The sequence below is a fragment of the Myripristis murdjan genome, chromosome 23 (genome assembly GCF_902150065.1).
Source record: "Myripristis murdjan chromosome 23, fMyrMur1.1, whole genome shotgun sequence".
Taxonomy (NCBI): Eukaryota; Metazoa; Chordata; class Actinopteri; order Holocentriformes; family Holocentridae; genus Myripristis; species Myripristis murdjan.
In genome coordinates, this window is record NC_044002.1 from 19,875,625 (window position 1) to 19,888,956 (window position 13,332).

Below are 13,332 nucleotides of genomic sequence, written 5' to 3' on the forward strand. Positions count from 1 at the left end.
GCTACAAAAGGCTAATAAAGGAACACGATGACGAATATGAATGTAAAACCAACAAAGTGGCATCAAAGGATTTTAATATTTCATTGCTTGTCCACTTTAATTTGTTTTTGTTTGCCGTTCACCGGTAAAACTTTGATTTTTTTTTTTAATGTATAATGACAAATACATAGTAAATTACAGGTTTTATCATTTTATGCAGTCAAAAAGCCCTGGGTTGTGTTCGGAGTCACGACGAACTTTGCGGACTAAAACACAACAATGCATTATTTCTGCAGGCGTCTCCTCGTCCTCCTGCAGCTGCACCGCGGGGTTTTCCAAACAATTCCTCTGAGATTGCACAGAGCATGTATGGCATAAACTTTATAAGAGCAGCTGAGGGCTCTGTCCAACAAGCCAAACAATTGAGTCATCTGCAAAGAATGTGCATGCCCAGATATGCAGGCATGATTTCCATCAGTTAGTCGTGAAAGACGAGGAAAATCTAGATTAAAATCGTAAATCGGGAAACAAAAACAAGATTTTTTTTTTTTGTTGTTGTTGTTGCCATATCATCCAGCTCTAGTTTGCAGCAACAAAACAGTCAAGAATAATAATAAAAAAAAAAAACCTGGGCCTTTTATGGCAGATTGACCTGCAGATGTAAATCGATCAATGATGCGTCAGCGGTTCACTCACTTGTTGTTGGTGGGCCCGGCGTTGAGCACGTCGGCCTGCAGTTTGGGGAAGAAGCCCTGCTCGTACTTGCCCTGTCCGATCTTCATGTCCAGCAGGTGTGGGTGGATGGCGGTGTGGTCGATCTTCATCAGCCTCTGCTCGATGGCCTGGGCTGCAGGAGGGGGGGGGCGGACAGACAAGCGGCGGAGCTTTAATGTGGCCACAGCGCCGATGGACAGATATTTACACAGGAAACCCATCTGACAGGGTGTTAACACGAGCCTCGAGGTGCACACACACACACCACATGTTTTCATGCTAAAATGCTGAACGGCTGCTCATATCTGATTTTTTTTTTTTTTTTGTGGACGACAGTTTATCTCTATCCAGGGATGCAACCAAACCTCTGTTTTTGTGGCTTGTTTTCGAAGACAATTCTGTTTCGTTACGTGACTGAACTGAGATATCGCCATCAAATGATCAAATTGTTTTTTTTTTTCCACTGCTGTCATTGTGTGCATGTTAACGCTGGTATAGACCGGCAGAATGATGACAGAGGTGAGGGAAGTAAGACTCAGTGCAGTTTAGTCTCTTTATCTGCTGCAGTCAATAAAGAGACGACTGTGTCAACATGAGCAACAAAATATGCATTCATGTACTCAACACACACACACACACACACACACACACACACACACACTTGGGGGCCTTGTCCTTGGCCTGGAGTTGCAAAACACGCCGTGACATCTGCTCATTTGTAAAGAAGATAAACCCGGAACAACCTCCAAAATCATTTGTTTACAGTATAAACCAGGACAAGGTGCGTTGTTCTCTCATCTGTCTTTGTCTCTGTCACTCTCTCTCTCTCTCTCTCTCTTTTTCCTCTGTATCCTTCAACTCCTTTATCTGCGGTGCAAAAGCAACACCAAACAACCAAAAACCCCCCCTCTCAGACGTCGCGGCTCTGCTCGTGTCGTTAAACAGCCGGAAACCGTCTGGGTTTTGTTGTCCTGTTTTGTGTCCGACTGGATTCCTCCGATTGCCTCCGCCGGATTAATCTCGGTCGTCATCGCTCAGCCGCGAGCGGAGGCGGCGGAGCGGGCCGCGGCAGCCGGCGCGCGGGGGGAATTAGGCGAAAGAAAAGGCGGCCTTTTATCTGGGTAATTGGGTACCTGCATGCCCCATCACCCTTCAATGAGCTCTCCCTCCGCAATTAAGGCTCTACATCGCTCGGCCCATTAAAATCAAACGGCGCGGGTCACGGGCAGTCGACACACACACACACACACAAATACACACACACACACCAAAAAAGATAAAGAGAGAGGAAAAAGCATGGCTGCACGACTTTAGTTGGACTGATAATCCTGATATTATTTCTGGATGCTGCAATCCCATTAATCACAGTTAATGTCATTAGTCCTAATGATTCCACCTAAAATCGTTCTTATGCACTTGTTCCCGGAAAGCATTTTGATATTAAACAGATGTTGACGCACCACGGCTCAAAGCTTCAGCGAATATACAGCAGCGACAAACTTCTTTCTAATCGCCCATAAATGTTTCTAACCTCATTTCACAAAGCCGCTTTAATGTGACATTTTGCCGTTCCAACATCCATTTTATGCTCCTTCCGGTTGACACTGAACGTCATCACCTCCTACATGTCGCTGCTCATCAAATGCTTGTTGGATTATATCAACATATTGACAATTTTAAACCCCGTGAATCTGATTTTCCCTCAATTTTCCACTTCATTTTAGCTTCATAGTTAGAGTTTTTCTTCATATTTCATGATAATGTCACATTCACATTTTTTATATTTGCTGGTCGCAAAGCTACATCACACTTACATCTTGTGCATCATCTTATACACGTTTCCCTGTAATCCAGCAGGACGTGTTTGGTATGTTTGTAAACCTCGGGATCTACATGAGAATTTCAAATAAATTTCGGTGTGTTTGAACAAAATTTGGCTGTGCGGCATGCCTTTTAACCCCTTACTGCCTGAATTTATTTACAATGATCTACAAAGATACATTTGGTGTGTCTCAAATCGCGCACTTCCATTAGTGCACTGTCTGTAAGTACACTTAGCGGCACAGTGCGCGAATTTCGACAGTGAAGGGTGTCTCAATCGGCGCACTTCTCGTTGTGCACTTATCGCCACAGCTTCTTCTTCTCCTCCTCCTCCTCTCTAATTCCGAACGGAGATTTATTTTTGTAAACAACCGGAAGTGACTGTACTTTGCACAATCGCGAGCTTGAAAGTTATCCGAAAACGTCAAAGCAATTTTCAAAACAGACGTTAGTTGGACAAACTGGCCACATATTTGGAATCTAAGTGGTTACTTTCTCGCCTGAAAAAAATAAATAAATAAATAAAACTTAATAAAGTGACATATTAACAGTCGAAAAACGAAAAGTCAAGTCAGCTTTTTTAGGTAGCTACTTCCGGTCAGTGGTGCCGTTAGGGTGAGAAGTGTCCATCGTTCCACACTCAACTTTAGCTGTGTCCCAGTTCAGGGTCTGCATCCTTCGAAGTCGGCATTTGAACACCAGTTACGTCACAACACTGCGCGAAGGCCTGTCCCAGTTCATCCAAAATCGAAGGATCCTTCAAATTCGCCCTTCGAATGCGTCCTCCTTTTCAGCCGTCGGTAGCCGATTCGGAGGATGCACCGCGACTATCCTTCCCGGGCTCCCGTATCCCAAGATGCTTTGCGTGCTGCTGCTCAGTCTAAAAAAAGTGAACTGAAATGGCGACGGCGGCATCTAGTATATGTAAATATTCAGATTTTACTATTATAAAATATTCGCTTTTTACTCATTTGAACATCCAACGTCATATATGTTAAACCAAAACCCCCTTTCTTTACTGTTTTGTCTTGTCTGACAGAAAGAAACGTTATCTTTCTGTCTCCGGAGTTTGTTGTCATGGGAACGGCGGTTACGCGACCAGGAAATACTCCGAAGGCTAGACCGTCCCATTTGGTTGACGGGGAGGACGCTTCGTCCGGGTCCTCCGAAGGCCATGGACTTTGGAGGACCCGGACTTGGAAGGATGCAGACCCTGAACTGGGACACAGCTTTTTTGACCGTTTTGAGTGTACATCCGGGTATTTGTAGTGCACTGCATTTTGTTAGTATTTTCAGTGTGAACGCACTTATGCACTCAAAATACTAAGTGTAAGTGCAGAACTGCGTGATTTGAGACACACCAATTGTTTGTGTTTTTGCCTTCAAGCAGATGCTAAATTATTGGTGGTAGAGTGCTTCCAGTACAATTCTTGGTATGTGTGAAATAACACATCAACAGCATCAGTGGGATACACACACACACACCACCTCGCCTGCTTTAAGACTGGAAGTGATTTGAGGTGAATTCGTGATAATAGTCTACAAGGGGTTAATGATGACCTCATTGATGAGACCAGCAAACACCAGCAGCTGTTTAAACGCTTCAATTACACCCTTATGTAGCGATACCACACAACTACTAACCGTGCAAACTTAAACTGCGAACGCGATTAATTGCATCACCTCACGATGTAATGCAGCGGTCGTCCTTTCTCTTTAAACAGGCGCTTGCAAGCGAACGACCGTTTCCTCCCTTTTACGGTTCTGCTCACAGACACACTGATGATGGTTTATTGGGCTCCGGCGGCCTGAGTCAGTTCTGAGCTGCGTGTTCAGCACCAATTAGATGCTTAACAAGGGGAAGCTGAACCAACGCTAATTGAGAAAAGACCTGACCCAACAACTCTGGCAGCGAGACGGCATCCGAGAACGTGCACTACTCGATACGTGTGTGTGTGTGTGTGTGTGTGAGAGAGAGAGAGAGAGAGAGAGAGAGAGAGAGAGAGAGGAAGTGGTGAAGCGTTTGCCGGGTTGGGGAGAAATTGGAAGTGGAGGCCCTGCGGGAGGATTTTGTGGACGCCGGGGAGAAATGGGAGACGAGAAGGGAAGGAGAGATGGAGGAGGAGAGAGAAAGGGAGATGGATATTGTGCGTGTGCTTTCAAATCGTAAGGCCTCGGCTGACGGACAACCGGTGTGGTGCGCACGCTTAGAAAGACGGACAGACACGTGCAGCATACCGATCAACAGACTGCAAATGGAAAATAAGAACTAAATGAGAATTTGAACCGCTTTCTAGCTTCCAATTAAACTCGCTATCTTTCTTGCTTTCCCCCCCTGCAGATAAGCCTCTAAAACTTTCCTCTTTTTAATCATATTCCTAGAAACTAACCAGACGTGCTCGCCGCTCTCCCCGGTGAACCTACCAGACTCCTTGAGGATGGTGCAGCGCTGGTAATTGGAGGAGCGCAGGCTGGGAGCGCGGACGTTGTACAGGCGGGCTTTGTCGATGCGTCCGTCGAAGACGCGGAGGAGGGTCTCCTTCTCCTCCCACTGGGACATGATCTTGTTGTCGACGAAGGTGGCGAACATCTGGGTCTCGATGAAATGGGAGAGGAACGGCAGGTAGGGCTCCGGCTGGTCTGACAGGAACGAGGCCTGGAGGAGACATGACCGCATCATAACGTCACACGGAGAAGAAGAGGAGATGCAGCAGGGTTGTCAAGTCTGCATTTTTTCCACCTAATTGGGCTCCTTTTTAATAGTCCAGTCATTTTATGAAAAAACCTAGGACAAATTGCAAGAGAAGCAAACTCAACTGATTTTGTATCCTCAGTTTGTCCTGAGTGAGGGGAAAAAAAATCCCAAGAAATCCCATTGGTGGAAAGTTTTGAAAATCACCTGTTTATGACCACATATTACCAAAAAACACCCTTTTTAACACACAGGGGAAAGGGGTTCAAAATTTTACTTTCAGATATCACTATAAAAATTCACAAGTTGATTACACACACAAAGACAAGAAAAAAAGTCAATTACAAGTTCTTTGAATTATTCTGTTTACACATGCATATCACACATTATCTGATTTGATATGCGCTAATAAGGAATATAAGGAATAAATGCCAGAACAGATATTTAAACAGTGAATTAAAAGGTTACTATATATATAGTAACCTTTTAATTCACTGTTACATAGTAACCTTTTAATTCAAGGTTACTATATATATAGTAACCTTTTAATTCACTGTTTAAATGTCTCTTTCATCATTTATTCCTTATATTCCTTATTAGCGCATATCAAATCAGATAATGTGTGATATGCATGTGTAAACAGAATAATTCAAAGAGCTTGTAATTGACTTTTTTTCTTGCCTTTGTGTGTGTAATCAACTTGTGAATTTTTATAGTGATATCTGTAAGTAAAATTTTGAACCCCTTTCCCCTGTGTGTTAAAAACAGTGTTTTTTGGTAATATGTGGTCATAAACAGGTGATTTTCAAAACTTTCCACCAATGGGATTCCTTGGGACTTTTTTCCCCTCACTCAGGACAAACTGAGGATACAAAATCAGTTGAGTTTGCTTCTCTTGCAATTTGTCCTAGGTTGACCCCAATTTTGGCCTAAAATTACTGGACTATAAGTGTTGCCACGGGTAACAAATTTTGGCCAGACATGAATAAAGATTCATATTTTTAATGACTAATGTTTATACCCAAATCCTGTCAAACTGACTCCAGGCCAGATCAGCATATAAACTATCCCAGTGGCGGATTTAAGAAATTTGGGGCCCAAGGCAAAGGCAGGCATGGGGCCCTCTGAAATGAAAAGACAACACACAAAACAGGGGCCCCGAGACACACACAATACGATAAGCATTCTGCTGGCATTTTAGCGAAAGGATTTTAATCAAAAACATAATTAATGTGCGCAAATAAGTAATAACTGTACTGTACTAACCATAAGTGTATGAGGAGTTTTATGGGGCCCTCAGGAACTTGGGGCCCTAGGCAACCGCCTAGTTTTGCCTAATGGTAAGTCCGCCCCTGAACTATCCACATATGTCACATGCTCCACAGACAAATAATATGCCAATGCTGTGTGAGGCCACTCAGCACATGACCAATCACATCATCAGCACCACTCGCGCCCAGTGCCTGTCAGCTGAAGTAAGGTATCCCATATTATATTTTAAGTTCTGATATACTGTAAATTAAATAGGCGAAAGAACTGTTTCGGGAAATTGCCTTTAATGTTTATGGTGTTATTTTATAGATATTATAGTGCATTTTGCAATTATAGCAATGCTGTTGGACTTTAAAAGCAGCATATATGGATTTTTATGGGCATATTTTGAGTTCTGGTATTGGGCTGATTTTTATACCAGGTTGGGCGGGTTTTGGGCTGGTTTTGAGTTGCTGTTTGGCTGCTTTTGTCTCACAGACCTGGCAACCCTGAGATGCAGAAAACACACGATACCTGCAAATGCTCCATCATCTGTCCTCGATTCTCTGCAGCAGATGGTATTTGCATCGGCTCACCGGGGAAATGCGGCGCATGCAGTTTGCAAACACTGTCATTTACAACCCCCGCCCTGCTCTGAATGCAGGTCACAATAATTCACGCAGGCGACAATTACAGTTCCACATCGGAAATGGACTTTCAGCGTAACACGGGATCCAATTTCTGCTGAATGCATTACCACACCAGCTGACCGAGCAGTAACAATGTCAGCAGTGTTTGCTAATACTTGCAATGGCCAGCTGAACGTGAAAAACAATGTCCCGAGCTGATATCAATGACCGGCGCCGGGACCCGATCGAGGCTTTTTTTTTTTTTTTTTAAAGCGACTAGAATCGGCTACCTGCCAGATCAAATTTCAATAAAATATTCCTCAATTGCCTCATTTACGTCAGCTCTCCGAAGACACTGCTGCAAACAGTCGTCTTTCCACGACTTGCGTCAGTAAACGAGGAGAAAAGCTCCCTGCTGACATGCTGGCCTTGTGGAGTTATTTCACCTTGCAAAGTGAAACAGTTCAGCGGCTGTGTTTCTAATGGTGTCCGATAATGATGTAGGTTACATTTCCTAAAGCAGAGCAATGGCTTATGTCAGTCGACTTATAGTGTGCAGCTGTATTACACTGTACAGTGGTGGAAAAAAGTTTTCGGACACCCTTAAAATTTTACACAATCTCAAATATTATCATGAAATATTTGTGGAAAAATCTTTTTTGTGTTTCAAAAGGTGTGGCTGCATTAGACAGATACGAACAAATACAAATTATACTTTTTTGTTTATTGTTTACAAGAAAACTAACAAAACTAAATTCTTGACAGTTGAATCTTCATCTTCAGGCGAGTTTCCTGCGTTAGGTTCCTTGTTTTAGCCATTTTTGTGTCTGAAGAACTTTCAGATGTGCTGCTTTATATAGACACCAAACTCGGCAACAAAAATTGGGTCTTTTAATAAAAAGAACGACCTTCATCACTTGTACCAAAATGACCCAATACTCAAAATTTCTTATGTATTTTTATGGAACCAATCGAATTTTAAGTTTTTAATGGCTTTTTTAGGATTTGTTTAGTATTTTGTCTGTGACTGTACTAAAAGAAATTGCACTTGAAGACCTAAGAGTGATTTGTTAATGCAATATTTCACAAATGCATGGGGTGTCCGAAAACTTTTTTCCACCACTGGAGATACAGGATCTGGACTCTGTGTTGGCAGATACTAAATAATGAATGACTAAAATCAGGACGGGGGACAAAAACAAGCTAGAATATACTTAGTTTGTATATTTAGAGTCATTCCGCTCAACTGTGTGTCTGTGTGTGTGTGTGTGTGTGTGTGTGTGAAAGTGTGATTTCGTCACCTTGTCAAAGTTGTGCATCTGCTCTCTGTTGGTGAGCCAGGACTCCAGATCCGGCGAGCTCTGGATGACGAAGGCCTCGTAGTCGGCGAACATGGTGGTGAAGCGGCTGGCGAACACCTCCCGCAGCTGGACGCTCAGCTTGGCGTTCCTCAGCTCCTCCTCTTCGGCCGCCGTGCGCCCTCCCTGGCCCTCCGTCCCCTGACCTTTCACCCCGGCCCTCAGGGCGTCCACGCGGGCCACCGTCACCCCGGTGCGCTTGGCCAGCGCCTGCAGCCTCTCCAAAGTGGCGTTTCCCTGCAGCAGCTCCAGCACGGCGAGCTCGTCCCCGGCCAGGTTCCCGTTGCGCCCGTCGTCCTCCAGCTCCCGCAGCGCCGCCGCCGCCTTGCGCTCCCGGCCCGGGGTGGAGGGGGTGCTGCCGGGGTTGGAGCGAGGCGCGGGGGTGCCGGTCCGCGGCGGGGCGCCCCCTTTGGGAGAGAGGCCGAAGCTGAGCAGCACCTCGCTGAGCTCCTGAATGAACTCCGTCTTGTTGGGGAACTGGGGGAAATCCTCCGGCAGCTCGATGCAGTGGTTGTCAATGTCCACAAAACACAAGTTGGCCTGAAACGGGAAGAGAAAAAGAGAAAAAATGTTTAGTTCATCGTTTCTACCAATAAGCAACGGTCTTAGAGTCAGCGTCTGTCTTATTATTTTATTTAATATTTATTTGACAGGGGCGATACATACAACATCGCCACAAAAAAGGGAAAATGTGATGTATATAAGACGTCTAGCTTCAGCTAATTTGCAGTCTTTGTCCCTGATCAGGCTTTTAAAATACAATGAGATATACTGAATACAGAAAATAAATAAATAAATAAATAAATGATACAAATGCAGTGAATAATACAATAGATAAATAAACACAATTGCAGTTGTCAATTACAGATAAAAACACGAGTTGAATTTGACATTAAACATCAGGAAAGTGCTATTATTTTGATAATGGCTTAGTAGGAAATTAATGTTCACATTTCTGCTGCTGCTTGAGCCAATGTTTAACTTTCAAACTAAACCTCTTTAGTTCTGTTTGGGATTTCATTTCCGATGGTAAAGAATTTTATAGCTGTGTACTTTGCACTGAGAAGCCAAATGTTGTCCTGCATCTTGGAATTTGACACTTAAAAACAACTTTTAGGAAGGAGAACTTTATAAAATTGGAAAAAGTCAACAAATTGTATTCATGTGTGTGTGCCTGTGGCCGAGACAGGTATTTAAAGGAGGCATAGTGGAGGCAGATTTTAGGAGAGAGGAGCGCTGGGGGCTGGGAGATGTAAAGAGCTGGAATCTGGGTCAGTGTGTGATTGATAATAGCAGATTATTGGCAGAGCCCAACCTTAATCTGATATAATGGAGTTAGCGTCACACTCTCACATGGGATTAAATCAAAACCTCAACGGTATTGAACCAGGAGTGACCCAAATGCTTCCGTGCTTTGATCGTTGCTATGGTAACTGAGGCCATTATAAGTGATGGAATGTTTTTTTTTTTTTTTTTTAATCTTTGGGCAGGGGCTGTTGTTTTTATAATTGATGCTCTTCCAAAAACACGACTGGAATATCATTAATCACGAGTCGCTTGTTCTCAGACAAGCCTATTTAAACTTTCAGAACAGCTCCAAATAATATCACCTGCAAGAAGTTTCTAACTAGGCTGTTAATAAGAGAGAACGGGGAGTGTGTGAATGAGCAAATTACACACTAACACAGTTTAACAACAGCAGGTTTGGATGCCGGACCCCCCCACATGAATATTTGATGTTTCAAACCACAGCTTTTAGGCCAAAAAACAGGAATTGAGGACAGCCCCACATGTGAGCACTGCCACACACGATCCTGATTTAAAAATTTAAAGCAAACACGGGTACGACTGTCTGTCCGGACACATACACTACTCACAAAAAGTTAGGGATATTTGGCTTTTGGGTGAAATTTATGGAAAATGTAAAAAGTTCACGCTACAGTGATGTTATATCATGAAAGTAGGGCATTTAAGTAGAAGCATACACTGGTGATTTCCTCATCTCAAACAATTTCTTGAAACAAAAGCCAACAACAGTGGTGGATATACCACAACAAAAAATGTCAGTGTCAATAACTTGTCATGTGCCCTTGAGCATCAATTACAGCTTGACAACGACGTCTCATGCTGTTCACAAGTCGACTTATTGTCTGCTGAGGCATGGCATCCCACTCTTCTTGAAGGGCGGCCCTCAGGACATTGAGGTTCTGGGGTACAGAGCTCCGAGCCTCTACACGGCGACTCAGCTGATCCCATAGGTTTTCTATGGGATGCAGGTCTGGAGAAAGTGCAGGCCACTCCATCTGAGGTACCCCAGTCTCCAGCAGCCGTTCCCTAATGATACGACCTCGATGAGCTGGAGCATCAAACACCTGATGTGAACTTTGCCGTTAAGCTCCTTGTTAGAGAACAGCAACTTGTGCAAAAAGTACTGAAACATTGAACAGCTGGACATGTGCATTCAAAAGTTTACAGAAGGTCACATTAAGTTCACCTGTAAAGGTTATAATGCATTTTAGGTTCATCCTGAAATTTCACTCGAAAGCCGAATATCCCTAACTTTTTGTGAGTAGTGTATGTCACATGTGATAGGTCAAAATTAAAGACACAACATACAGACAGAGTCGACGGAGCTGCGATAACGCCCACATCTGCTTCCAATTCAAAACGCGGAGGACTGCCACAGCTTCTTGGTAGATTATCAGTTTTAGTAAATTTACCGTCGGAGCCTGACGATTTGAAAAAGCTTCCACGAGGCAGGTGTCGATAAACAAGGCAACCGGACTGAGCGGTTTGGCATTTTGAGCTTGTTGCATACAGAGAAAAAGGAAACGGTACAGACGAGGGACATGCTTCTGTGGAGGTTTGAGCTGAGCTGCAGTAAAGAGGCTGCCGGACGAGCTCGCCCCGGGATACACACTCCCTCTCCCTGCAGGTCGCCACACACCAGGTCATTAAACCTTAACCTTTCCCCAACCAGAGTTCACTTCAAAAAACAAAAACAGAGGAACGCCTCTCCAGAAAAAAAAGAAAAAGACAAATCTGACTGTTTTCACAATGGTTCGCTTGATATTACCGAGAAAATGTGATCTAAAGAGTTTTGTTTTTCTTCACTTTTTCGTCCTTTAGCTGAATTCTCGAATGCGGTGTGTAAGGAGAGGCTGTGATGTTTTCCGCAGGCGCCTGTATCCGTGTTTCATGGCGTGCACAGAACACACACGTAGCTGCTGGGCATCCAAAAGGACGGCTTAAAATTGTACAGCTTGCTTTCGCCCTCTTGTCCCAAAGCCCTGGTGTAATCTATCACTCTGCCAATTCGGCTTCAGCCCGAGAGCCTGCACACACACACACACACACACACACACACACACACACACACGTACACGCACCGCAGGGAGCAGCTGCAATACACCTGAATGACAAATTACATTAGCATCTCACTCAGCTCCTTACAAGAAGCCTCTGTCGGCCCCAGGTCTCTCTCCACTGTGTGTTTTTTTGGGACCCATTGCTCCTGTTGGTGAGGGCCACATCAACCGCACAAACACAGGCTCATTCACGTCGGGTCACATTTAAGCGGAGCTCGTTTAGCTGCCGCGGGGCAGCGGTACGGGAGGCCATCCGCCGATTTAGGGAAAAATTGGAGCAGTGCAACCCGCTGGGCGAGCCCGAGCGGCTCCGGGAACACAAATTACCAACAAAACCTTTTTGTCTTGAGAAAGGCTGGCCTAGTTTTGGGTGAAATCCCTCTAGCGAGACACGTATTCGTGCACAAACAGAAAAGAAGAGGTGAAAAAGGGGATGATAAAAACCCAGGACACACGGGACACACACACACGTGTCTGCGTTATCGCCCGGCCTCCAAACACTCTGAGGGCCGAATCTGGGTTAAAAACGCCGGGTTCAAAAAGGCAAGCCTTGTCTGGCATTAATTCGCCAATTACATCCATCTTTTCGTCTCCCTCACCCTCTCCTCCCTTCATTTCGCTCGGAGCCATTCTTTCATCATCAATCCCTTTCTAGGTCACCGCCACTTCAAAGGATCATTCAGAAATAGAGGGAGATTCAGAAACCTTGGCAAGGGGGCGGGGGATCCTCTGCAAACGGGGGGTTCGGGGGAGACGTGATGCGGGAAGCTGAGTTTTTTTTTTGCGGCGAGGCGGAAGGGGCTCGTGGGGGCGCCACAGCATCCCCGCGCCGGCCGGGATAATTAGCATCCACACAGAGCGTGCCGGATTAACGAGCGCTGGGAATCAGGGATGCAAGCAAAGCCGGAAGCTGGGAAGCCTGGTCGGGATGTTCCGCTTTGTTAGGGGCCTTATCTTGCCTTGACACATGAATACACACTCGCGCGTACACACACACACACACACATTTTACAGTAACCGTACACACAAGCGAAAGCACCGGTTTGAATTCAGCGCACATTCAGCCCACTCGCCGTCTGAAGAGTGTTTGGGTTGGAATAAAAGGACAACAGGAGTGGAGAGACGGAGAAAATCCACCTCAGATTCCCCTTTTTGCCTTGCAGTGGACTTACAAATGAACAATGGGGGAGCCTCCCATCCAGTTGAGTGAGTGAGTGAGTGAGTGTGTGTGTGTGTGTGTGTGTCTAACACTAAACAGAAGCTGCAGGAGGCTGTTAAAAAGCAGAAAGGCCTGCTTTCTGTTAATTTCCTGTCTGTCTGAATAGGAGCCAGGCAGTCGGTCTGTGTCTGTTCTGCTGCTGCTGTGCGCTCACACACACTCACATGCATGCATGAATGCACACACGGATGTATACACACACACAAAAAATGCACTCCTGCAGATGTGCACATACGTAGATGCACACCATCAACAAACACACACAACACACTCGTCTTACTATACATGTGAGGACCTTGTG

General features: G+C 44.8%; 1 protein-coding gene across 6 annotated transcripts in view; it reads right to left on the bottom strand.

Annotated features, from left to right (window-relative positions):
* Nucleotides 1-13,332, bottom strand: part of dennd5b (DENN/MADD domain containing 5B) — a 106,536-nt gene that overhangs the window by 19,148 nt on the left and 74,056 nt on the right. For all 6 annotated transcript variants that reach the window (XM_030045440.1, XM_030045436.1, XM_030045438.1 and 3 more), the window contains 3 exons: nt 8,388-8,984; nt 4,939-5,170; nt 676-826 (listed from right to left, as the gene is read on the bottom strand). In XM_030045440.1, the coding sequence (XP_029901300.1) occupies nt 676-826; nt 4,939-5,170; nt 8,388-8,984 (980 nt within the window). The remainder of the gene's footprint in view (nt 1-675; nt 827-4,938; nt 5,171-8,387; nt 8,985-13,332) is intronic.